At 35.6% G+C, this 26,052-nt stretch overlaps 1 protein-coding gene across 3 annotated transcripts in view; it reads right to left on the bottom strand.

Moving 5' to 3' along the window:
- bbs9 (Bardet-Biedl syndrome 9) overlaps positions 1-26,052 on the bottom strand; it is a 138,870-nt gene that overhangs the window by 65,906 nt on the left and 46,912 nt on the right. For 2 of the 3 annotated variants that reach the window (XM_058746547.1, XM_058746549.1), the window contains 3 exons: positions 12,380-12,562; positions 6,816-7,041; positions 2,341-2,460 (listed from right to left, as the gene is read on the bottom strand). In XM_058746547.1, coding sequence (XP_058602530.1) covers positions 2,341-2,460; positions 6,816-7,041; positions 12,380-12,562 — 529 coding nt within the window. Of the gene's footprint in view, positions 1-1,102; positions 2,144-2,340; positions 2,461-6,815; positions 7,042-12,379; positions 12,563-26,052 lie in introns of those variants that run through there. The other variant, XM_058746550.1, reaches the window with a different exon arrangement.

The following is a 26,052-nucleotide window of genomic DNA, read 5'->3' as shown; positions in this document are numbered from 1 at the left end:
GCACTGTGCTACGTCCGAACTGATTGCACTATGTATAATCACTTTCTATTCTTAAATGTTTTAAATTCTTTTAAAATCAATTTTTAAATCACTTTGTTTTTATTGTTGTGATTTTTATTATTTTTAATAATGACTATTTCACTTCCTTTTATGTAAAGCACTTTGAATTACCATTGTGTATGAAATGTGCTATATAAATAAACTTGCCTTGCCTTGCCTTGTAGTACCGACGCAATTCGGTCGGTACCCAACCCTACATATGACAGCTTAAAATGTTATCTGATATGATGAAATATGCAAGAGAAACTAAAATATTTTGTCAAAATAAAATTATTAACTTGTTCAAATAAAATAATGGCGTTTTTTTTACGAATTAAAAATATTCTGATTTTGGAGTTTGACAATGAACACATCACAACCATGCTTGGGACGGATCACATAAACGAGCCAAAATGCTTTAAATTACTTGAAATAATAATTTCTAAACATTAAACATTGACTGTCAGTCTTTAATCACCTGTTTCTCGTGGTTTATCATTAAGATTTATAAAAGTAAACATTGCTAATGTCATAGAATAGCATAGTTTAATAATAGCTTAGTTTAATAATAATCTATAATTGTATTGTTCCTGATAACGTTTTAAAAAATAAATTTACATTGCTGGCTAATAATTATTATAACATTTCAACTTCAGACACTATTTAACCAGCAAGTTTTTTTTTTAATATATGTTGCCTTTTCTGTAAAAAAAAAAAAAACAATATAGAAAGCTAGAAATACGGAAAATGTAAAAATGGCTATACTGCAAAATGCAACAAATATAGTCTTTTTAGGTTCATTTTCATCCCCTGAAATGATTAAACTGAGTTTTTATTTATAGTTGCTAGGCTGCATTTTATTTAATGAAGCTACATAAACAAATGAGTTAATTGGATGCACAGTGTGAAAGAATTAAAATAGTAACTATAATTACAATACATTTTGCAAAGTTTGTGCATACAACAGTGAGGTATGCTGTTTTATCTGTTATTGCAATCATACAGCTTCAAAAATATTGGAGGGCCCCAGTGCGGTTACCTCGACTGTACTGCCGGCCCTTAAGCCACTGCTAGAATTGCATGGATCTGAATTTAGAGTGTTTAATAGCCAACAATCCATGTTTATAAATATATAGTGTTATTCCAGAGTCTAGCTGGTGATCTGATGTGCGATAAACAGAGAACATGTGAACTTTGAATTTGTATTAAAAGTGATGAGAGACACATGAAAGACCGGCTTCTGTTTCAATTAACATCAGAGACAATGTTTGAATCCTTTCAACTGTATCAGATATCCTGTTTAATGGCTTCCTCTGTCTAAATATTTCTATGTTGTTAGGGGAAATGGTACATGTTTAATAACTCAGACAGAAGAGAGCTGGCGACTGAGGTACATGTCTGAGCAGATCTGCCTCTTCAAAGACAAAAGCAACAACCAGCTAATGAGCCTTCAGGCTTTCTCCAATATTTGAGGTGCACTATGAGGATTCATGGAAATCTAGACATGAAATATCTGGGAAATAGGTAACAGTGACTGTAATAACTAAAATGAACAACACAGGCTCATCAGAAAAATGTGCCTGTGATGACATTTCTACAAAATGATATCACATTGCTTCTTGTATGTGACATTGTTAAATGAAATGTCTAGTGAGGGCCACTAAAAGATTGTATTGTTTTATTCAAAACTATTATTGAATGTAAATCTGGCAACGTTTTATTCAGTTGGTTGTTGTATGCTGGCAGACATGTAGAACACTGTTTCTTTGGGACCCTGATGGGATGAAACATTTTAGTAAAGCTCATCAGCAATTTAAACAGTTCAAAGCAATTACAAAGAACTAGTCAATTACTACCCATTTCACACATTCCAACACTAACGAGATTTTTTAGGCTTACTAGAGGACATGCAGCCTACTTGTTTTGAATGTTTCTTTTCTTCCTTTCATTTTTACATAAATCAGAGATTCTGGATTTTGGCAATTAGAAAATTTAGAATGTAAAGCTTTTTGAGTGTTTATTACTGTGTACATTTCACAAATCTTCAGCTCATTAACAATGTCTGCACTTCTGGATTATACAAATGAAGGCATGTGCTGCGGACCTGCTTAAACATGCATGAACACAAACAGACACAAAACAGTGTGTCACAAAACCTGACTCAAATGTACTTGTTCACAGTCTTTACACAGCTACTTGGTTATCTAGAGATTTTCTGTCAATTTGCAGCATACAATATCCACATTCACTTTCCAACCTTGTTAAGTCAGTGCAGCCGTGAGGCTTTCTGAGGTGTCTTACCTGACTTGCTCTTGATTCTCTTGGATGGCTGTTTCTTTTTAATGTACTTGGTGGCGTCCTGCTGCAATGGTGGTTCCTCCTCCTGCTCAACTATCGGCTCAGGGATGGACTCACATCCAACTGCAAAACAACATAAAATATATTCATCATTAATAATAAGTTACTGGTTAGTATAACTCAGTACTCCACTTAACCCAATAAAGCCTACTGTATCCTGTTTGATGCATGAATTTTAAATGATCAGCATGATGAAAACTTTGCTGATAAACTTGTACACAATCTTCTACATGCCCTCTGACTGATAGTTCAGACTTTTTTTTAGAGAGTAAAATTTTTGTGTAATTCTAAAACTGTCCATCTTTAGGTTTTTGCTCTAAAATCTTTAAAGATTTTTTTCAAATCTGAGAATCAAATATGATACATCAAGCTTTTGAGGATTTTTTTTTGTACATCTCTGAATCATAATGGTATTATTGCGTTATGTACTGCGTTAGGCTAACCGAGATTTGTCATAACACTTGCATGTTGTTGCTCTTTTGTTGGTTTAGATTGCTTCTATTGTCCTCATTTGGATAAAAGCGTCTGCTAAATGACTAAATGTAAATGTAAATGTAAATATTACATTGAAAAACTAAAGAGCTCTGATCATAAAACTAAGTATTTAAATATCATCTTATTAAGACATTTTATTGAGATATACAGTAACAACTGATATTTATATGCATTTAATGCAAGCAGTCTACTATACTGTTATAAAAATTTAATTGATTTACATTAGAAGCATTTACATTACAAACAATCAGAAATGTATGTTACTTTTGGCAATATAAATAACAACATCTGCACCAAATTGTTTATTTTGCTCAGTTTGGACTTCTGAATAAAATTGAGCTCCATATTCTCACTATATCATTATACCATAAACTAAATACCTTGTTTTTTTTAACTGTTGGTTCAATAAATGGTTTTATTTAAACAAAACAAAAAACAAATTTTTGGACTATTATTTCATAAGTCAGGCTTTACATGGTTACATTCTACACATTGAGCAGTTATGTAAAATTATACTTTGTATGTTGACACACTGCTGACATTTAAAATTTCTCCAAACTGCTGGCAGATCAGAGTACACCTGCTGGACTCCATCAGATGGATTTGACATTCACTGCTGAGGATCAGCCAGAATTAGGAGTTTTGAATGGGACTGATGAATCAGCCTCTTATGTCTCTTGGTCCAGCCTCTTACCCACAATCCTTTTGGAGTTTGTTTCCTCTTTTTTACACCACAAACCCCAAATAGACAAATCTAGTGAGACTGCTTACTTTCCTTAGAAAAGCTTATCATAATCCTCCTCTAATATTTACACAGGCTGTTCATTTAGAAGTAATATTTCAGATCAGAGACGGAGGTCTCATAACACAGGTATTTGTGTGGATGTACTGCAGCCTAAGCAGGAGGGTTTGTCTGTGATCGACACTTAACTACACCTACAACTGAACAGGAAGAATGCTTTCAAATGTTACAAAAACACAACCTCATATCTGCTAACAAGCAACTCAATAGTGTCTGGTCTCAGCTTGTAACTGTGGCTCCATTTATTGTTTTAGTTCATGAGAGAAGCAAGAAACAGAAAAAAGTAGACTTGTTTTAGCTAAGAGCCTTTTATCTTGCCTTATTCTCTCCTCTCATTTTTGCCATTGGGTTTTATATTTGAGAATGGAGTCCTGTTTAGGGAAAAGGACAACTAGAAATGAGTTTTGTCATTGAATAGTTCTTGTGATGACATTTCCTCCAGAAATAGTCAGGAAATTGTAGTGAATGTTGAAAGCAGGTAAAACCATGTTAATGTGCTACTTTCCCCATCACTCAGCAGTTCTGCACCATGAGTTTGAGGCTCCTATCAACAACTACGTTGTTGTTTCTTCTAGATGTTTCCACTTCACATTAACAACTGGTCACTGCTTTAGCAGCAGAAATCTGCTTATAAAAATGCCTTAATTTAGCTTACTGTGTTACCTATAATGATTTGTTGCTCCACTGCATTGGCTAGTCTGCCCATAAGATCCGCTCACAGCTATTGATTGACGCATGGTTAAAAAATTGGTCAATTGTCATTTGAAACAATACGTTTAAATACAGTTTTAATTAAGGAAGGAGTAATAATGAAGTGTAAATGAAAACTGTATTTCATTTGAGTATTTGGGTTACAATTTATTTTAAGGTGTCCTTGTTACAGTGTAATTATACATTTAAGTACCGAGTAATACTAATTAACTGCATGTACTTATTATATGGTGAGGGTTAGGATTAGGGTTTGGCTTAGTGTTACTTGCATGTAATTATGCATAATTAACTGCTATTATAATAGTAAGTACATGTAATATGTGCAACAAGGACACCTTAAAATAAAGTGTTACCAGTATTTGATTTATCATTTTAATTTTGTCAAGAAAAAAGAAAAAACTTCAATAAAACTCCTTTAAAACAAATCTTTAAACATGGCTTGACTTTAACAAGTGAGCCAAACACTGACTCCTCCATGAACGAACCGTGACCTCCAGTGGTTCATTCAAAAGACGATCTTAAAGACAGAAAGACAGAAAAATGAAAGAAAAACACAAGGTCCCTCTGAATTGCGAATGCTGATGCATTAGCTCAGAGGCAGGTGCTCAGGGAGTGGGGCAATCCTTCCGTGTGATGTCATCACTTCAACGCAAGGTCAGGTGAGGGAGAACAGGACTCGCAGAGGGGAAGGCAGACAGGAAGACACAAATCAGACAGATAAAACAGCCAGGTCCCAAGTGTGTGTATGAGAGAGTGTCAAGAGTTTGACTTTAAACTTGAAGGAATGGAGCAACACGTCCTGCAGACATATTTCATCAGACAAAAGCAATTTAAGCAGGATTCTCTGAGATTAGTCACTCATTCTCCTCCACACGACTGGCAACTGACCAAACGCTGTGTGCTCAGACATCCTGCCATCTGAGGGGAGGATAATATCTACACACCCAGCGTTCAAACACCAGAGAGAGAGAGAGAGTCCGAGACTTCAGGGAGGACAGGCGTCTGATAACAGAACCCATCGAGTTAATCATTCACACATTCCTCAGGGATCTCTGGCGTTTTATGTGTCTTCTGAAGTAAAGCTCTATTCTTTCTATCTTTATTGCCCCTGCACGTCACTACAATAGCATTAGTGTAACATGAGAAGTCTTCGTATATAGTTTACTACCAAAATGAAAGACAAAACAAGACTTTTACATTTTTACACTTTGGCGAAAGGCAGTTTTTCACTGCACTGGTCAAGTGATTTTTCTTTTGCTTTTTTTTCATGCTTCCATAGCATGTCTTCTTTCAGGCTAGTGAAAAGAGAACATCCAGAATACACATTAAATGATTATGTAAATACACTTTATCTATTTGTGTCTGTAGTTTTCATTTACAACACGTATCTTTAAAGGCAGCTTCCACGAAATGAGTTTTTCCCATACACTGAGCCAGAAATCTCCACTTCAGTAGTACTTACGTACACCAGAATGTCCAGTTTTATTCCTGTATATATTCTGAAGGTTTGTTCATATATCATTAGCCTGATTTATATAAGATTTTATTCCTAAAATATGGTGAAATTGACTGTTTACAAAAATTTTGATTTATGGAGTGATAAAAAGAGATATCCAAAATCTCCTTTGTAAACAAAAACAAAAACTTTGATTCTAATGTCAACAGAATGAAACCATAATTTTAAACATGTCTTTATCCAATCTTCAGATTTTTGTTGTGGACATTTTTCATTAAATAATGTGAATTATTAGGTACACAAACTTTCACAAGTACATTCACACAATCCAGCAGTTTTGAATGTGAGTATACACATAAAAATGTGAGCTCTTGCATAAAAAAAAAAAAAAAAAAAAAAAAAAAGGATTTTGAACATGCAGCAATTTTTTTTTTTTTTTTTTTTTGAGTGAACTGCCAAAAACGCATCAAAGTTGGTAAATGCGTTAATCCCCATAAATAAATAAAATAATTCCGACAGCTCTGTTGATAATACAACTGTAATTTATCCTACAAGATGAACGAAAACTTGTTAACATGTTAACATGTACATCTGGAGCTGTAACCTCGCTACAATCCTAAAAACACCTTATTTATCAAAGTTGTTGTTATCCAAAAATTGTGGCGAGCTGAACTGCTGCAACATAGGAAGTATTATTAATATCTTGGTATGGCATGAGTAGCAAAGCTTTAAAGTGGTCTTAAATATAGAACTATGGCTATTAAATAGTGGGAACTCCTCTTTTATCTCTGTGTGCATCGCCTATGGAGTACCCCAAGGTTCTATATTGGGCTCCAAATAATGCCATTAGCTCCTGCCCTACTCCTTTTAAACATATTGGTTTAAGTTTTACAACAAAGCCCCTTCAAATGACCCCTCTATGCATGAAAGCTTCCAAAGTAAGATATTTCTGACCTGGCATCATGACGGTTGTAGGGACATTGGCCTCTGAGGTGAGAGAGAGACGGCCACCTTTGCCCAAGCGGTCACAGAGCAGCGTGATGTGTTTCTTCAGGCGTGACATGTCTTTTGGGATGGTTAGTGGGCCAGTGCTCAAGCTGATGGCCTGATCTTTGGGGCTGCGTGACAGACACGTTTTTAAGAGGTGGGAGACGGCTGCATCCACGCTCTCCTCCCAGCCCTGAAAAACATATACAAACTGAGCCTTGCAAATATAAGAATTCACCAGTTGAAAGTGAATAAACAAGGTCCTGTTTGAGCATTTTGTATTGTGGTTGATGTGAAGTGTGAAGTTTATGATTTTCACACTTTCACACTAATGACTAGAGTACAAAGCAACACGAAATGTTTAAAACTCTCAAACTTTATGAGTAGATATTAAATGCCTCTTAATTCATTTTTATTCATTTATATTTACCTTAGTATATTGTCTTATTTATTTTTAATACTTTCTCATCCTTTGTTTGCAATCATATGATGTTTTTATTAAATGAGCCACAAACACTCCCTACCATCCACTTCATTTTTCTAGCCACATCTAAAACTAGATCTACATACAAACAAGCCATAAACATTTAAATGGAATTTCTGTGTGAGTACATGCTTTTTTTTTTTCTTTTTCTTCCTTTTTTTTTTTTTTTTTGTTGTTGCATGGGTTGTGAAGTACGTTTTGCCACATGCCTCATGAATGGAAAGTTACTCCCTGTGAACAGAGATTTTTATGTGTGTGTGCGCATCTTTAAGTCTGGCCTGCAGCATCTCCAACCCACCCTTTTGCCATCAGGCAGGCTAGAGAGGCTCTGAGAGATGGGCCGGGGTGTTGACAGGCAGGTGGAATGTGGGATGACTGTGTCGCCATACAGACAGCCCTTAATGAGATCTAATAGCAGGTAATCAGCCTTGTTACGCTGATGACAGGGGCGAGCCCTTTATTGACTACAGAAGATAAAGGAGAATCAGAGGGATAGAAAGAGGAAGACATTGATAAATCAGATAAAAGTCTCCAATGGAGGAAATTAGCAGATTACACTAGCCTGAGTAATAAAAGATGCTCAAGACACATGACTGCTGTGTGTTTTGGCATACTGAATCACACTCTCTATGAATTATCTACAGAGAGTTTAGAGATCCAAATATTGTTCATAGTCCTGAGTAACAAACTCTCTCCAAATAAAAGAATATTTCCATATGTGACTGTACGGCTGAGGACCCAACAGACAAAGACTAGATTATCACATTTTCTGAGTGTTGCTTGATGGTACAGAATACAGGGATGTTGTAGATGCCAGGGCATTGCTATGTGGTTGCTAAAATGTTCTTGGTGGTTGCTAAGGCATTGGTTGCTATGTGCAGTGGCGTAGCTTTGTCATAAAAAGTGGTGGGAACAGTGGCATGATGGGTGTTTGGTTAGGCTGATTCAAGCAATTTTTTGCGTGTAGGGTAAGCAGAGACAACTGGCAGAGGCAACTAGGTCTTAAATCGGACGGGATGAGCAAATTCTTGCGCACGACTCAACTAGCACACCTGTGTGCAACAAATGCTTGTACAGTATTGTGCCATCAGAGCTACATTTAAACCTGCCAATATACAGTTTGATGACTGAATGAGTCTGGTAGTGTATTTGTTAACACTTTACTTGAAGGGGTGTGCATAAGACTGACATGACACCTTCATAATCAAGACATGACACGTCATTAATATGAAGGAGATTTTATGCATGTTTATGACAACTGTCATTAAGTGTCATTCACTCAGTTATGTCATTTTTAATGCAAAGATGACATTGTTTGTGATGTCTTTGTTATGACAACTTGACATTACCAAGACAACATAACCTGTCATAAACATGACAGATGAGATTAATTATCAAACTTAAGAAACTACTTACTTTATGGGTTAACATTACATTAAACTGTCATGTGGTTGGTTTTGCCACTGGCTGTCATGAGGCCATTATAATTGTGTCATGAATATTTTTCTGACCACTTTTATTCAGTGGTACAAATTAAAATGTCATTAAGTGTTAATACTCTGTCAAATAATTTTATAACAGCGTCATGAATATTTTTCTTGACCTCAACTACAGTGGTACAAATCGAATTTGTCATAAAAATGTCATTAAGTGTAAATATTCTGTCAAATAGAAGCAATCAAAACCAACAAAAGAGCAACAAAACATGCAAGCGCTATGACAAGCTTTCAGTTGTTTGTCTTAATTTAATGGTTTGCATGCATTTGTAAAAAAAATGGAAATAATTTTATACTTTCATTGGAGCACCTAACCCCACCCCTACCCTAAACCTACCCACTTCTGAACAATATAAAACACGTAACAGGCAAATATAAGTGCAGTCACATGTATTTATTGCAGAAAACAAGCAGTATAAAAGCATTACAAACAAGTAGTGTTGCATTCCAAGTCCTTCTGAAGCCATACGAAGTCTTTATGCGAAGAAGAGAGCAAAACACAAGGTTTTAATCACTGAAAATGCTCACATCTAATTCAAAAGTATACTCCCGTCCCGTAGAATGATGCCATCGGTCACGAGACATACAAGAGCCAATAGCATTTCACAACCATGGCTGACGTAAGGCTTCTTCTGGCGGCATTTTTTTAATTTGCGCACAGACTGAACACACAGGTAGAGCTTTACGGCGGACGGAGACGGCGATCGCGTCTATTCCTCTCACAAATCAACCCTTTTTCCTTGGAAGACTTAGAATATTAATACTTTTTGAATAAATGATGACGGTAGTTGTATCTGCCTGTTATATCTTGTGTTTTATTGACAAATGGTAGGTTTAGAGGCGGGGGATGGGTTACGTGAATGCATAATAATAAAACGGTCTGGTGCACGCCGTGATGGTGTCTTAGGTAACGTTAGACTTATCCGTGATGTAAAAGAAGCATGTCAAGAAAATAAATGTGCGGGATCCTGTAATTAACTGATTTTGCAGTGATATGGACCAAACGCTGCATAGCTTCAACCACCATTGTACTGTTTTCATTTAATTTTGGGTGAATCGATCTTCAAATGCAATGAAATATAATTTTATTAATTTTAATCATTATTATTATTATTATTGGATGATTGATTTTATTTCTCTAACACTTGTTCATCTTTTTTACAACATTTGAAATATTGAAAATATATTCATGACGTTATAAAATACATAGTATTAACACTTAATGACATTTTAATGACAAATTCAATTTGTACCACTGAATAAAAGTGGTCAGAAAAATATTCATGACACAATTATAATAGCCTCATGACAGCCAGTGGCAAAACCAACCACATGACAGTTTAATGTAATGTTAACCCATAAAGCTAAGTAATTTCTTAAGTTTGATAATTAATCTCATCTGTCATGTTTATGACAGGTTATGTTGTTTTGGTAATGTCAAGTTGTCATGACAAAGAAACTGACGGGTTATGATGTGCTGGTTTATGTCAAGTTGTCATAAAGACATCTCAAACAATGTCATCTCTGCATTAAAAATGACATAACTGAGTGAATTACACATAATGACAGTTGTCATAAATATGCATAAAATCTCCTTCATATTCATGACATGTGTCATGTCATGATTATGAAGGTGTCATGTCAGTCTTATGCACACCCCTCAAGTAAAGTGATACTGTGTATTTTCTAAGTCAAGTGTGCATTGTTGTTCATTATTCACATAAAAAATTATTTATTTGCAGACAGAATGTGATTTCTACAATTTAGAACACAATTCAAAAGCAGAATTATCGCAAGCAATCCTCACAGCCATTGCATTAAAATGTACAGTACATTGACTACTTATAATTGTTTTTACAGCTTAAATTCATGTCATTTTTTAACTTCGTGATAATGATTTCATGTTATTTGTGTGCTAAACTAAATTATAGCATATAGGGCTGCACAATTTTGGGGGGGGGAGCTTTTTTCATAAAAGTTGTGACTGCAATCTAGAATGTAAAAATCATCATAATAATAATAATACATTATAAATAATAATAACTATTACTATTATTTAAAAAAAAAAAAATTTTTTTTTTTTTTACTATTTTAATATTAGTGTATTTTCTAAGTCATGTGAGTGTTGTTGTTCATTATTCGGATAAAAAAATAATTTCTTTGCAGACAGAATGTGATTTCTGCAATTTAGAACACAATTCAAAGCAGAATTATCGCAAGCAATCCTCACAGCCATTGCATTAAAATGTACAGTACATTGACTACTTATAATTGTATTTACAGCTTAAATTCATGTCATTTTTTAACTTCATGGTAATGATTTCATGTTATTTGTGAGCTAAACTAAATTATAGCATATAGGGCTGCACAATTTTCCATTAACTCTGTCTAACAGGTGCTCAAATTTCATTGGCCATGTTTAACAAGATACCAGAATGTGCTGATAGAAAGCCATGGCACTTTGTACACAGACAATGCATGTGATTTTTCAAGTCAATCGGGCTAACGAATGCATAGTTATAGCCATTTTTATGTGTTTGGCCTATTATAGCACCACATAGTGGCCAAACTCATGATTTTTGTCATGTGACCTCAAAAAAATTGAGTTTGGTGTAAATATCTCATTCTGTTGAAAAGTTATAGTTGTTTTAGGAAAAGTGGCCCCACCTCTTTTGAACGTTTTGCCATTCCTTTGTGACGGTGAGTGGAAAACTCAACTTCAGGTCCCTCATTATCTGGTGTAAATGTTTTGTGTGTGTGTGTGTTACACATATATAAATAAAATTATGAAGCATGACAGATTAGAGATGCTTATCTGTTTTACATGCTATTACAAGCTATCAATAGCTTTCAAAAAGTGGTGAGGACTCAAGTTCAAACATAAAACAGTAATAGGACATATTTTCTATCACATGTGTCCGCAGCACAAATGAATATTCAAATATTCTGAGGAACAACACAATGCTACTGGAGTCTGTTTCCACCATACCAGAAGGCATCCTACATTACTGGAGCCTTTGAAAGTGAGATAAAGCATTGGAGGAATTCTACTGGCTGAGAGAGACAATTTAGGTTTAAAGAAACAAGCTGTAAGCAGGGGTGAGTCAACCTAGAGAAGCTCGACTCCATCAGGGTGACACTCATGTATCTGTGCACATTCATGTATGGTTTTCTCTATATGTATGTGTTTTTGCAGTGTTTTTAAAAGTTTTTATTCTAATATTTATATTTTATTGTATTTCAATTTCAGAATGTTATATTATTGTATTTCGATTAACAAATTCAATTAAATGTATACAAATTTTAAAAGCTGAAAAACACTGAAGGGAACGAAGTTGGAAAAAATTGTGTGGAGTAAAATGTGTAATAGGGTAAGTAATGCTCACAGTGTGTTTATGTGTCACATTTGTATTGCAGCTTTTTGTGCTTCAACACCCATGTCACCCAACACCTGGAGACAGATTCTCCAGGTCAGCCAGACACAGGCTGCTAATTCAAGGGGGTGTCTAATGTCAAAGGCTAGGTTTGTGTGTTTGTGTGTGCTCTCTCACAAGTTGCGGTGTGTCCTGTAGCAGTGGCAGGAGCGTGGCCTCCAGGATGGCAGTCTGCTCTGACCCGAGCCCCTGCCATAGAGACAACAGCAGGATGAGGAGGTGAGTGGCGCTCCGCAAACGTGTAAACGCTTGGATCAAACACTCCCGGTTGTCTTCTGCTGCATCTGCTAATGCTATAACCTGACACAGAGACAGACAAGACAGAAAGAGAGAGTTTCAAGTTAAGTGTACAACTAACTGCACAGATGTCCTGTCTTTACAAACTTCGTGATTAACGTCTTACAAAAAATTAAATATATAAAATAAACAAAAATTATATTTACCGAAAAGAAAACCGGGCTTATTTTTAGGGCTTTTAAGATGCATTGCAGTATTATTCTGATGATAATTAGAGTATGTACATTATGTTCCATCTCCTATCTTTAATAAAAATTTAAAAAAAAAAAAGAGTCTGCAAGAGTTTCTTTGAAATTGCCTTTATTCTCAGAGGTAATTCACGAGTTCGCACTTATGTATAATCAACTGAGTAAAGTTAAGCATATTTGGCTTGCTGTCCAGGGAGAGGGCTTCGAGCTCGGCAAGACTCCTGAGCCCGGGGCTCTCCCCCTGTCTGGGGCGAGGGGTCCGAGTTTGGCGCTCGACCCGGCCTCAAAAGTGCTCCCCCAGTGCTTCTCCCCGTGCGAGGTAGAACGGGCTAAAGGTGTGGAGTTGGGGCGGTGGAGGGATGCTGAAAGTCGAGATAATGGAGGTAGGACGTACTTGGTTATTTATAGGAGATTGCTTGTGTGCTGATTGGATAATAGTGTAATCACTAATGATTAGCTGGCCGCGTTAATTATCCGCGCGTGCTTCTCCCGAAATTTGTTTATAAAACATCACTTCTCATTAGATTATCATTATTGTAGCAGTATTTAGCACTATTTAGAAGTCATGAAAATGAGAATGCACAATTGTAAAAATAATGTCATAATGCAAAGACTTTACTGTCTTAATGAAAAATAAATAAATCTAGAAATAAATCTTTAGATTTTGGAGTTAAATATGTCCTGGACATAGTCTGTAAAATTCACCCTAAGATGTCTCTTGTTATTAAGCAAGTTTTTGTGTGGGGTAGAGTTAACCATTAGTGTTTCACTTAATGCTGGTTTGCCCTTCTTTTTTTATCTTTTTTTAATATAGTTCAATGAAAAGTGGGATATGAGAGGATGTTGAAAGAGAGAAACGAGTAAAGATAAACAGAACAAGGCAAGGGGAGGGGGGGGATCACAAGAAACAGTGATCCACAACATAAATGACAGCAAAAAAAGTTAGCAAAAAACATAAAAAATAGCCCATCATACAGGTCTGATAAAGTTATGCTCTTTGAGAGCACAACACACCTGTACAGTCAATCATATTTCGCCTGAAACCACAGGGAACAGAGCACAAAAAACACACTGAGACATTGTCTGAGAGAGACATCTGCTATTAAAGATCAGTGTGTATTGATAAAAAGGTCTCAACAGCCAATCTAAATAGACCTTCAGTGAAGGAGCATTTGTGAGTGAGAGTACAAGAGTTGATTGATGCCAGCTGAGCAAAAACAAAAGCACATTTAACGTGAGAGAGAAAGAACGACTACACAAAGAAGAGAAAGTACAGAATAGGTAAAACACCCTTGAGAAAAGATGTAAGGCAGTTCTTGAACTTGCTCAGTGAAGAACAGTATATTCAAATACTGACTTTTGGCTGAATGTATTTAGGCACACTATGTGCCTCAGGAAGAGAATAATACAAACTTTATTTTTTCTTTATCTATTTAAGTACCTTATTCAAAGCAGAAATTGAAAAAAAATTGAGAAACAGGAAGTGGGTTTTCATTATGTACAATGTTAAGTATCACTTAAGATGAGTTAGATTAGAAACCACTATCTTGAAGAGCTAAAATTTGCTGTTGGTTAGAAAAGAACAGACATGAAACAGCTGGCAGACCGTTAGACCCATCAGCGTGGTCACCACTTACCCATGGGCACATTCTACAAAAATTATATACTCTAAAAATACTCCAAACCATTTTGAAATATAACATTTCAAGCCCAAAACAAACCCCAGCCAATGCCAAAGACAGGCAAGAAAATACTTCATTCCCTGAGGGATGTAGCCAAATATGGAGAGACAGAAATATCTGTGCAGTCAGAATACACAGATTTTTTTTTATATAGTTCTTCGTGGGATGTCAGTAGTCAGTGGTCCTGTTCACACCTTCAGAAGAACGAGAGCTGTTGAAATGCAGCACTTCACTACTAAATCTGTCATCATCAGACTCGAGTTCCAAAATAATATGAAACTTTTGAAAAAGCATCAGCAACATGGTCTGGAGTCATGAAGCCCAGTTGCCTGACAGTGGTGAAGAGCAGGGGCATCATGCACCTTTGAGAGGCCACATGAAAAAGCCACTTTGGTGTCCTGGGCAAGACAAGATATGTCAAAAGGAGGACAAAAACTTTTAAAAAAGAACACAATGACTTCATTTGGGTGTAAATCAACTGGAGCTACCAAATTTAGATTTATGATTACTGCCACTATAATGAAAAACCACAAACATGCATAATTCATTTTTTGCTGTTGTTGTTTTTTTGAAAGTTGTTTCTAAAATCTCAGAGGGCACGTGCCCCTCTGTTTGAATGGACGTGGCACTTTTAGCATAATTTTCCATGTGTGAATCTCACACAATATTAAGAATGTCATGATTGCATGTGATACATTTTTCCATTATTGACATAACATAAATATTAGTATGCCATGAATAATGTTGATTAAAAGTGTATTGAAGCCAAAAATACCTTAAAAGAAAATATCTAAAATTCTACTACTCATTAAATAAAAATTGTTTGCACAGTGGCATTATTTTTATGACAAATTGGGGAATATATTACTATTGTCATGAATATTGTGGGATTTTGTGCAAATGACACATACCAACAGCTGAAATGAATTAATTCACTGAGATTTGATTTTATATTTCAAACTCTGACCACAATGAATTAATAGTGAAATATTACTACAATTTTAGAATAACTAATATATTAAATAAATAATTTTATATATTTTATTTCTGTGATGCAAAACTGAATTTTCAGCAGCCATTACTCCAGTCTTCAGTGTCACATGATCCTTCAGAAATCATTCTAATATGCTTATTTGCGTCAAGAAACATGTTTTTTTCTTAATATCAATGTTGAAAACAGTTGAACCATGAAGCAATTTTTTCAGGATTCTTCGATAAATAGAAAAAAAAAACAATTATAAAAGCATATCTTTTATAACAATGCATTGTAAATGTCTTGTCACTGTAAAAAGTGATAAGTTGACTTAACTTAAAAAAATTGAGGAAACCCGTTGCCTTAAAATTAAGTAAATAATAATAAAACAAATAACTTAAGTGAATTGTCAAGTTCACTTAACTTTTTAAAAAAAATTTTATTATTATTTACTTAATAATTTTAAGGCAACGGGTTTCCTCAATTTTTTAAAGTTAAGTCAACATCACTTTTTACAGTGTATTAATTTAAATCAATTTAAAGCATCCTTGCTGAATGAAAGTATAATTATTAAATAATTTCTTTAACCCTTTAAAACCTAAGGGTAAAATAGGTCATTTTCACATATTTTGTTTATTTGACTGTAAAATTCTAACAGAATGTGCTATTGTAAAGTGCAAGGTGTCATTTTTTTCAGAAAACAATTGGCTTTCAAAAAAGTACAGTTTTTGACCATTAATCTTGTGTGTTGAGTTTGTAAACAGAATTTAAATTGACAAAAATAAAAAAACAGGAATACATTTTCAGTTTTTTATTTAGAAAAAAAAAAGAAAAATCATGATTGAAATAATCCAACACTTCTTACTTCAAAATTCAACTATAATACATATATACAAGTATTTTTGGGACACTGGGTTGCTCAGTTTTCATTCAGGAGACTTTTTAATATGAGTACTGCATGGTGTGATGTGTCGGCGCCGACACAGCCGGTTTAAAAGGGTTAAACACACACACAAAAGGTTTTTTTTTTTTTTTTCACAAAATGAAACAATCAAAAATATTAGTATTATAGCTAAACAAAAAAATGCGATAGCTGGTTACTGAATGTGTGTGTGTGTGTGTGTGTGTGCATGTAAGAATGGCTCCTTGTGTGGATGGGAAAGCTGGGAGGTTGATGACAAAGAGATATGCATCTGTACCAGCAAGCGATCCTAGACAGTTACCATTGTTGTTTTTAGTCATGGCGCAGAGATTACATTGAGATGGATAAAGAAATACTGGCAAAGACAATTCATGTTTATAAACTCGTCCACTGAAGAGAGTTAAATAAGACTAAGGGTATGATAGTATCTGGCAACCCATAGAGACAACTAAGATGCCTTATCAGCTGGCTCAGATCTGATAAATATACCACTCCATGTCTCTTGTGTTCTGTCTTCCTGGGAAAATTGTTCATTATCCACCTTTTCCCTCACTTCTCCATGGGTAAAACCATTGCAGTGAGAGACTTCCTGTAGGATGCTCCACACTTCCAGTTAGTCAACAATAAACCAGACAGCTTTTAGGCAGAAAACTGAAGAAATCTTCAGCCTAGCTGATAAGAACAGTTTTTAATACATTTCTCATTGTAAAGCTGCTGAAATGCTATAACTTTGTCCACAAAAATGTCTGAAATGTGTGCTTAATAAGCAATTCAAACTCAAAAGTTTATTGTGAACTGAACTGCTCAAAACACTTTATGAGTTGCATATTCACTTTGAAATACAATGCATTTCAACGAATAAGCAACAGACAAATGTTGCTTCTTGCACATTTCTCAACACCTTCAAAGTGGTGCTAAAAAGTGTTCCGTTTTTTTGTGAAACAGATAAACATAAATCTGGAAATGTTTTATTATTGTTGTTGATGTATGTATTGTGGCATTTTGGAAACTGAAAAATCTAATGCATCTGGAATATAAAGTACCACCTACACTAAACCTAGCCAATAGTGTTAACAAAAGCAAAGGTGAGATAAAAATACATTTTCTGCATTTTAGCCTGCTTCTACAAGTCTTTGGACTGTTTTAGCTTGACTTGTGTTTCAAAGGACTGCTGAAGCTCAAGGTGCTGAAATACAATGATGTACCAGGTGAGCTACCAAGCGCGTTTACCACATCAGGAAACCCATGCTTACATATGAAGCTAGTAATGTTACAAATTATGCACTATGGCACAAATGATTTGAGGTCATAACACAGTGTTGTGCAAGGAATCACAAAAAATATATATTGTTTTTGATCGATAATTTCGCTTTGTAATTTAAATATGTGTAAAAAGGAATAATAGGTAAAAAAAATAAATAAATAAAACATTAATGTTGTGTGAGCGGAAAACAGTACCTGGGACCCTTCCCATTCCACCATAACAGGACAGGCTTGCAGTGTGATATTTGACCCTTTTTGTACTAAAATTCAATGCCTTTTATAGTTGTTTTATTCAATCATTTTAGGCAGATAGATTTGTACACACACAGCCATGCAACATCTATGATCGAGGATACAACACTTTTCTCTTTCACGGTTCATACCAAAACAGATAAAGGAGATCTTAACTGGTCTCAATGCCATGAAAAACCTGCCACCACGTAACGGAGTATGTAGGTAAAGGAAGTGGCATGAAAAGCATAACAATAAAATTTGGAATTAGGTACTTCAACTTATTCAACTTCTATCAAGCAACTGAAGAAAGAAGACCAGCATTTGGGCAAGATTTCAGGGATAGATGGTACAGTTGTTTGTGTATTCATGGCTAGGTTACTCACGGTTCCATATATAGAAGCCATGAGTCTACAAACAGCCCTTTCATTACTGTGAGCTTTCTCTAGCCATTTCAGCAGACACAATCCAACAGTCTGTAATCAACAGTTAAACCTCACCTCCCAGGCAGAAACCAGCCCACCTCCATACACTGACCCCCCTGAAGTAACGACAACCTGTCATTTATATTCGCGAATATAAAACCAGGAGAAAGATGAACTATATGCAGGCTGTGGACAAAATAATGGAAACATGGGAGCTGAATCATGAAAGAGTTCATGAAAAAGTTACTGTTATTGCAATACTTTACAATTACAATAACAACTGCAAATGCAGCTGCAAAGATTAGTTGCATAAAATCTATTGTTAATTATCTGCTTTCATCAGCGATAAAATAATTATAACTGTTAAGACAATATGTTTGAGTTTTCAATGCAACTTGAGGCAATGAGTTCTCAAGTTATCAAATAGCTAGAGACTATAATGCTGGTACATCAGTCACGTATACCTCAAGACTAGTCAATGTGTTTGGAAATTACAGCCAGTTAATCCAGAAAAAGTAATAAGTCTCCACATTAGTTTCTGCATATGCACAGGTTTACACTTTCCAGAGAAAGGAATCATTTTCCTTAAAATAACATGATTAAAAAAAATTGGATGGATGAAAAAAAAATGGAATGAGACCATTGGGTAAGGAAGCTGGGTTGATTTGACCTAACTGTAACCCAATGGTGATGGTTTAGGATACGAATACCACTTTGTCTATTCATGTTTGCAGTGCTCTTGATGTAACTGAAGCAGAAGAGAAAGATAACTTTGATATTCCCAGTTGTTCGGAACATGTTCTTTGAAATCGGGGGGTTTTGTTTGAGTTTTTTCTCTCTTACCAATGACAGGTAAACTGGACCTGAAAAAGCCAGAATGGCACTTGAAAATGAAGAGGGAAAAAATCCTGTTGATTTGCTATAATACATAGTTTATTCTAGTGCTGTCAAATGATTAATCGTGATTAATCGCATCTAAAATAAAACTTTTGTTTATATATAAGTAGAGTAAATGTAAAGTAAAGTAAAGTAAATGTATATATATATATATATATATATATACACACATATATATATATAAATAAATACACACACATACAGTATATATAATTTGAAACTATTTACATGTATTTACACGTCTATATTTATATTCATATAATTTATATTATAAGTAAATATATTTAATATATAAACATTAGGGGTGTGCCATATCATACCGTCCACGATAATACCAGTATAAATTTTTACATGATAAAAAAAGTGTCATATCGCAATATCAATGATATAGTGACGCGATGACATATTTACTAGGGATGCACCGATTGTTCGGCAGCTGAAATTGTTTGGCTGAAAATAAACAAAAAGACCTAATAAACTGTACCGAACAATGACGTGACGCGATCAAATAGAGGCGCGCACTAATGCTGCAAACATGATGGCAGTGTGGAAGCATTTGAAACTGTCCGAGAAAGACGCAAAAATCATTACAAGCGCCGACAGCGAGAGACCGTTTAGAACTGCATCGCATGTCTTCCATGAGAAGAGGAAGGGGTGGTTGTTGCTGGTTACTGTATGATGATTAAAATCGTGAAATGGCTCAACTACATACACTGCAGAACGTCATGTTTTCTAATACACGCACTCTGTCAAAAATCCAACTTTTGAAAAGTTCTACTAACCAATGTAAAAAAGTAGCCTGAACAAAGAATTTTTAGTAGGAAAAGTCAGTGTAATTTTTTGTGTGAACTGTACAAAAATACTGTAAACATAAATTTTTTGTGTGAACTGAACAAAAATACTCTAAACATGTCGCTAGCAAAAGTTGTTTTGTTTACTTTACTTACATACTCAAGTATTTGTTCACAACATATCCAAATGTTCTCCCAACTTTTCAAATTGAGTAATCTGAACAAACAATTTTACGTTGAACAACACTGCAGTTCCCAGGATGCATTGCAGCTTAAACATTTTATGTTAATTATTATTAAAATATTATCATTGTTTTAAATTTTACTGGCTTAATTTATGTTGCTGCTGCTGTTGTCACTGTCAGTTAGCTGTCATGTGGATCAGAGTTCATATTTTTACTGATTTAAAATTTGTTGATCCACACCATGGTTGAGAATCGTGTGCTGAGGTACTGTATATCTCATTGCAACTTGTTTAATACATTTGTCTATTAACATAAATGTTTGCCTTTAGTTTTAAGAGGCAAATACTACCCATAATATGTAGAAGGCTTTGAAAATAAACATAAATCTAAAAGAAAGAGGATTGTTAAAAAAGAATAGCATTGCTAAATGCTAAAACATCTTTGGATGCTCTAACAGATCTTCTAACACTCAGTAGATTGACTTTTAATCATTAGATGAACTAAAGATTTTAAGTTGTCGGTTGCTAGTTGAGTTAACTTAAAAAGCTGATTGTGATAGGTTGCCATACAGTGGGGCAAAAAAGTATTTAGTCAGCCACCAATTGTGCAAGTTCTCCCACTTAAAAAGATGAGAGAGGCCCTTTAATTTTCATCATACCTCAACTATGAGAGACAAAATGAGAAAAAAAATCCAGAAAATCACATTGTAGGATTTTTAAAGAATTAATTGGTAAATTCCTCGGTAAAATAATATTTGGTCACCTACAAACAAGCAAGATTTCTGGCTCTCACAGACCTGTAACTTCTTCTTTAAGAGGCTCCTCTGTCCTCCACTCGTTACCTGTATTAATGGCATCTGTTTGAACTTGTTATCAGTATAAAAGACACCTGTCCACAACCTCAAACAGTCCAACTCCAAACTCCACCATGGCCAAGACCAAAGAGCTGTCAAAGGACACCAGAAACAAAATTGTAGACCTGCACCAGGCTGGGAAGACTGAATCTGCAATAGGTAAGCAGCTTGGTGTGAAGAAATCAACTGTGGGAGCAATTATTAGAAAATGGAAGACATACAAGACCACTGATAATCTCCCTCGATCTGGGGCTCAACGCAAGATCTCACCCCGTGGGGTAAAAATGATCACAAGAACTGTGAGCAAAAATTCCAGAACCACACGGGGGGACCTAGTGAATGACCTGCAGAGAGCTGGGACCAAAGTAACAAAGGCCTCAAATCCTGCAGTGCCAGACGTGTCCCCTGCTTAAGCCAGTACATGTCCGGCCCGTCTGAAGTTTGCTAGAGAGCATTTGGATGATCCAGAAGAGGATTGGGAGAATGTCATATGGTCAGATGAAACCAAAATAGAACTTTTTGGTAAAAACTCAACTTGTCGTGTTTGGAGGAGAAAGAATGCTGAGTTGCATCCAAAGAACACCATACCTACTGTGAAGCATGGGGTGGAAACATCATGCTTTGGGGCTGTTTTTCTGCAAAGGGACCAGGACGACTGATCCGTAAACGAAAGAATGAATGGGGCCATGTATCGTGAGATTTTGAGTGAAAACCTCCTTCCATCAGCAAGGGCATTGAAGATGAAACGTGGCTGGGTCTTTCAGCATGACAATGATCCCAAACACACCGCCCGGCAACGAAGGAGTGGCTTCAGAAGAAGCATTTCAAGGTCCTGGAGTGGCCTAGCCAGTCTCCAGATCTCAACCCCATCGAAAATCTTTGGAGGGAGTTGAAAGTCCGTGTTGCCCAGCGACAGCCCCAAAACATTACTGCTCTAGAGGAGATCTGCATGGAGGAATGGGCCAAAATACCAGCAACAGTGTGTGAAGACTTACAGAAAAAGTTTGACCTCTGTCATTGCCAACAAAGGGTATATAACAAAGTATATTTTGTTATTGACCAAATACTTATTTTCCACCATAATTTTCAAATAAATTCTTTAAAAATCCTACAATGTGATTTTCTGGATTGTTTTTCTCATTTTGTCTCTCATAGTTGAGGTATACCTATGATGAAAATTACAGGCCTCTCTCATCTTTTTAAGTGGGAGAACTTGCACAATTGGTGGCTGACTAAATACTTTTTTTGCCCCACTGTATTTTTTTGAGTTAGGTCAACTTTTCTTTTTTTTTTTTTTTTTACAGTGCATGAACTGCATTCAAACAGCGCTGCACGAGCTCACGACGCTGTCTCGTTAGCCAGGGTTCAAAGTACAAACCGCGAGGCAAATCTGCGCTGAAACTGTGTTGCTCCTAAGTTGCTCAGTAACACTTTTATGAATTTTTACAAGGCATGTGACAATGATACGTGCATCTTCCCAAATTAGTAATGAGAATAATTATAAATCTGCTGCTGTCAACAAAAAGAAGCACTGAGGACTTCCTGCGGGTTTCCGTCAAAATAAAAGCTCCATCAACATTCATAAATGTTAGTATTGTAATAATGTTGTTCTGTTAAATAAAATTAAAAAGACAATAATAATTATAATAATTACAACAGCTCTATTAATAAATTTATTATAATGTTCACACAGTGTTCAAATTGGGATCTGTAATATTTTCTAATGTTTTAAAAGAATTCCCTTCTGCTCAGCAAGGCTGCATTTATTTGCATGAAGGGGGTCTCAAAAATGGCCACAAAATATTATTTTACTAACTTATTAAGTTAAATTGTGCTTTGGCCTTCAGTCTGGGACTTTCTCAACGTCTGATAATTTATCCATAGTGGGACTATTTTTGTTGTTGAAAGAAAAAATACAAATAACTAATACAAAAATAACTAAATTTGGTTTCAAAAGCAAGTTATTCAATATTTAATAAAAAAAAATGTTTACCGAACTGTATAAGCTGTATAACTGTTGATTTCCCATGTTTGCTTTTGCCTGTTTTTTTGGTCACTTTTGGATATTTATGCATCAACAATCGTTGGGTCAAACATTTAAACCAACCTTGTTTGTTTTTTACCCAGTGCTGAGTTGCCAGAGTAACCCAACATTTTGTAGACTGTTTCATCTTGAAGACTAATGAAATTTGCTGTTGTACAAGCTGTTCTCAGATTTAAAAAAGTGTGATGATCTATGCGTGTGTGTATGTGTGCGTTTACGGTTAATTCTATAGTTCTATATCTGGCTACAAAAGTGCTTTAAAAGAAACCAAGTCGATGTGAAATCAAAATGAACCTATTTAATTTGTAAATACATCTTATCTAGTCTCATTTTAAATGATTCATGAGTCATTCCCAAAACAAAAATTCCACTTGTTCTGCCTCTTCCCTCCAACCACCTGTCACAGAGACCGCATTTGACTTTTAAAATATGCAAATGTGTTACACACTCTACACACAAATGATATTTTATCCTACATCCAGATTCAGTGCAACAAAGAACACACAATAATACTTCTTCTCTGTCTTAACTCTCTCTGTCACATACAAGCAGCAAATAGAAAGTGAAAGATCAATCAATTGTTCCCTTAAAGGTTTGGCATTATGCAGAGATGAAGATAAATTGTTTGTTTGTGGAGTTGTGTCCTCTGCACAGTGTACATTGCCTTTTTTTTTTTTTTTTTGGCTCACAGAAGTCAAACAACTGCTTGGAGGGGAGATAACACAAGCTTTTAAGTCAGAATCAACAGTAGCCAAAGACAATGGGGTCACGTATGATTTTGGGTTTAGATTCAGCCTGAAGAATTCTGCTATCTTCCATGTTTAAGTTAAAGATCAAGAGCACATGAAACGAATATTTTTGGTTTTTATGAAGGTAATTTGATGGTTATTTGTTATATAGCAGAGCAGAGCAGATTTATGTTTGTTGAACAGCTTTCTCTTTTTTTCTTCTTGGTCGTTCATTCAAAATATTTTTCTCCAAATAATTTAACCTTTAAAGTTTTTTTTGACCTTAAGATTGTCATTAAAAAAGTATACATGCATCAACACTTAACCCCACTTAATTTAGAGCATTATGGCCTGGTTTCACAGACAGGGCTTAGACTAGACCAGGATTAGGCCATAGTTCAAGTAGGACATTTAAGTAATTTTTATAAATGTGCCTTAGAAAAAACATTACTGGTGTGCATCTTGAGACAAAATAAAGGCACTGATATATTTTATGATCAGTCAGAGCAAGTTTCTTTCAGTTGAAACAGCTCAGACTTTGATTTTAGTTTGAGATTAGGCTTAAGCCTTGTCGGTGAAACCGGGGGTAAACGCTTTGGTATATTTCACATTTTCTTAACCAAAAGAAAACAGAATATTTTCATGACCTTTTATGTAATTCTATACTGTATGCATAAGAAAAAAAAAAAAAGAAAATGTCATTTTTATTCCTGGTTCAATGACTCCTAAATAAACTGTATTAGTCTCAAGGTTGTATACCACACATTTAAAAACACGCTTGGAGCAACATCATAATGAAATGTTTGAGAAGCACAACCTCTTTAAGTGTACATGCAAAAGCCAACATTATCTCTCTGAATAATACACCATGTCTTTTCATTTCTTGGTGTATTCTCATTGACTAATGTCCACTTCAGACACTTAAGAGAACTTGAGAAAGAGCAATATTTTAAGGTCTGACAGGCTGAACATCAGCCGCTCAGGGCAGATTCGCTGGCTTTTACTGGCTTAGGTGTATCAGAAGATAAAAGAAATTGTGCAGGCAGGACAATTGAGCATGATACCCATGATATCAACTGAAATACAGGAATTGAAGCAACAGTTCCCGGTCTCACATGCAGTGCACTAGATGTTGTTCAATATTATCCACAGTAACTCCCAATATAAGTCACCCTGACAACAGAAATAAATTGTTACTGGCACCTTGCCAGATGCAAGTGCACTTCCTGAGACAAAATGTGAAAGTCACCATGTACACAGTCCACAGAAGAAAAAAAAACCGAGGTGCATAAATGCCAGCCTGCTTTCCCAGCACCTCCTGTAAGAGCACAGAAAATCTGGCAGGCACTCAAGCGTTCTGCTAACTGCTTCGACCCAAACCGGAGCCTTGCTTAACGGCGAGTAAAACCAAAATCCCAAGCAGCTGTCATGACTGACTCTGTGCCAAAGGCTACAGGTGGTCCTACTGAACGCCTCCCACACAGTTAAGAGTATACATTTCACACTGAGCTAATATGTGAGAGTAAAATAAACTAAATAAAAATGCACTGAATTTTCATTTCGTGCCGACTTTAAAGGCAGCAGCTTATCAGCACACTCTGCAACACCTGTTCTTCCCCTCACTTTATTGGTTTGCTCTCTATTTATTGCCCTTCTGTCTTGTGCCAGATTGTTGTTTGCCTTTATGCTTGCACCTTTTCACCCTATTCCTCCATTTTTCCTGACAATCAGTCTTCTGGTTCTTGTTGGTTTTCTGGTTTCTGCCAGTTCTTTTTACCCAGCCCACTCAACTGGGCTTCAAGTCAGCTCCTTTCTGATTCAGTCCGCCTCGTCTGCCAGCCCACACTCTTAAAAATAAAGGTGCTTAAAAGGTTCTTCACAGCAATGCCATAAAAGGACCCTTTTTGGTTCCACAAATAACCATTCAGTCAATGGTTCTATCTCTTTCTTACCTTTTCATAACCTTAAGAACCTTCTTTCGCCACAAAGTACCTTTTGTTAAACAGAAATGTTCTTCAGATGTTAAAGTTTCTTTATGGAACCAAATAGGCAAAAAGGTTCATCTATTCTATGGCATCGTGAAGCACCTTTATTTTTAAGAGTGCATACTGGCCCCTGGCTTTGACCTACCCTGACTCTGCTTCCTTCCTTCCTTTCCTACCTACTCAGATTATCATTTGTTTTACTCCGATCTCCGCTCTGCCTGACCACAATCCTACCTTGACCCTGTCTGGTTATGTCTGCATCCACCTGCTGAATGTTTTCACTTCTCCATTTGGATTATCTTTCTGAATCAAATTGTTGGTGTCAA

This window comes from Onychostoma macrolepis, chromosome 16 (assembly GCF_012432095.1).
Source record: "Onychostoma macrolepis isolate SWU-2019 chromosome 16, ASM1243209v1, whole genome shotgun sequence".
In the NCBI taxonomy this organism is placed as follows: domain Eukaryota; kingdom Metazoa; phylum Chordata; class Actinopteri; order Cypriniformes; family Cyprinidae; genus Onychostoma; species Onychostoma macrolepis.
This window is presented reverse-complemented; position numbering and strand designations above follow the sequence as displayed.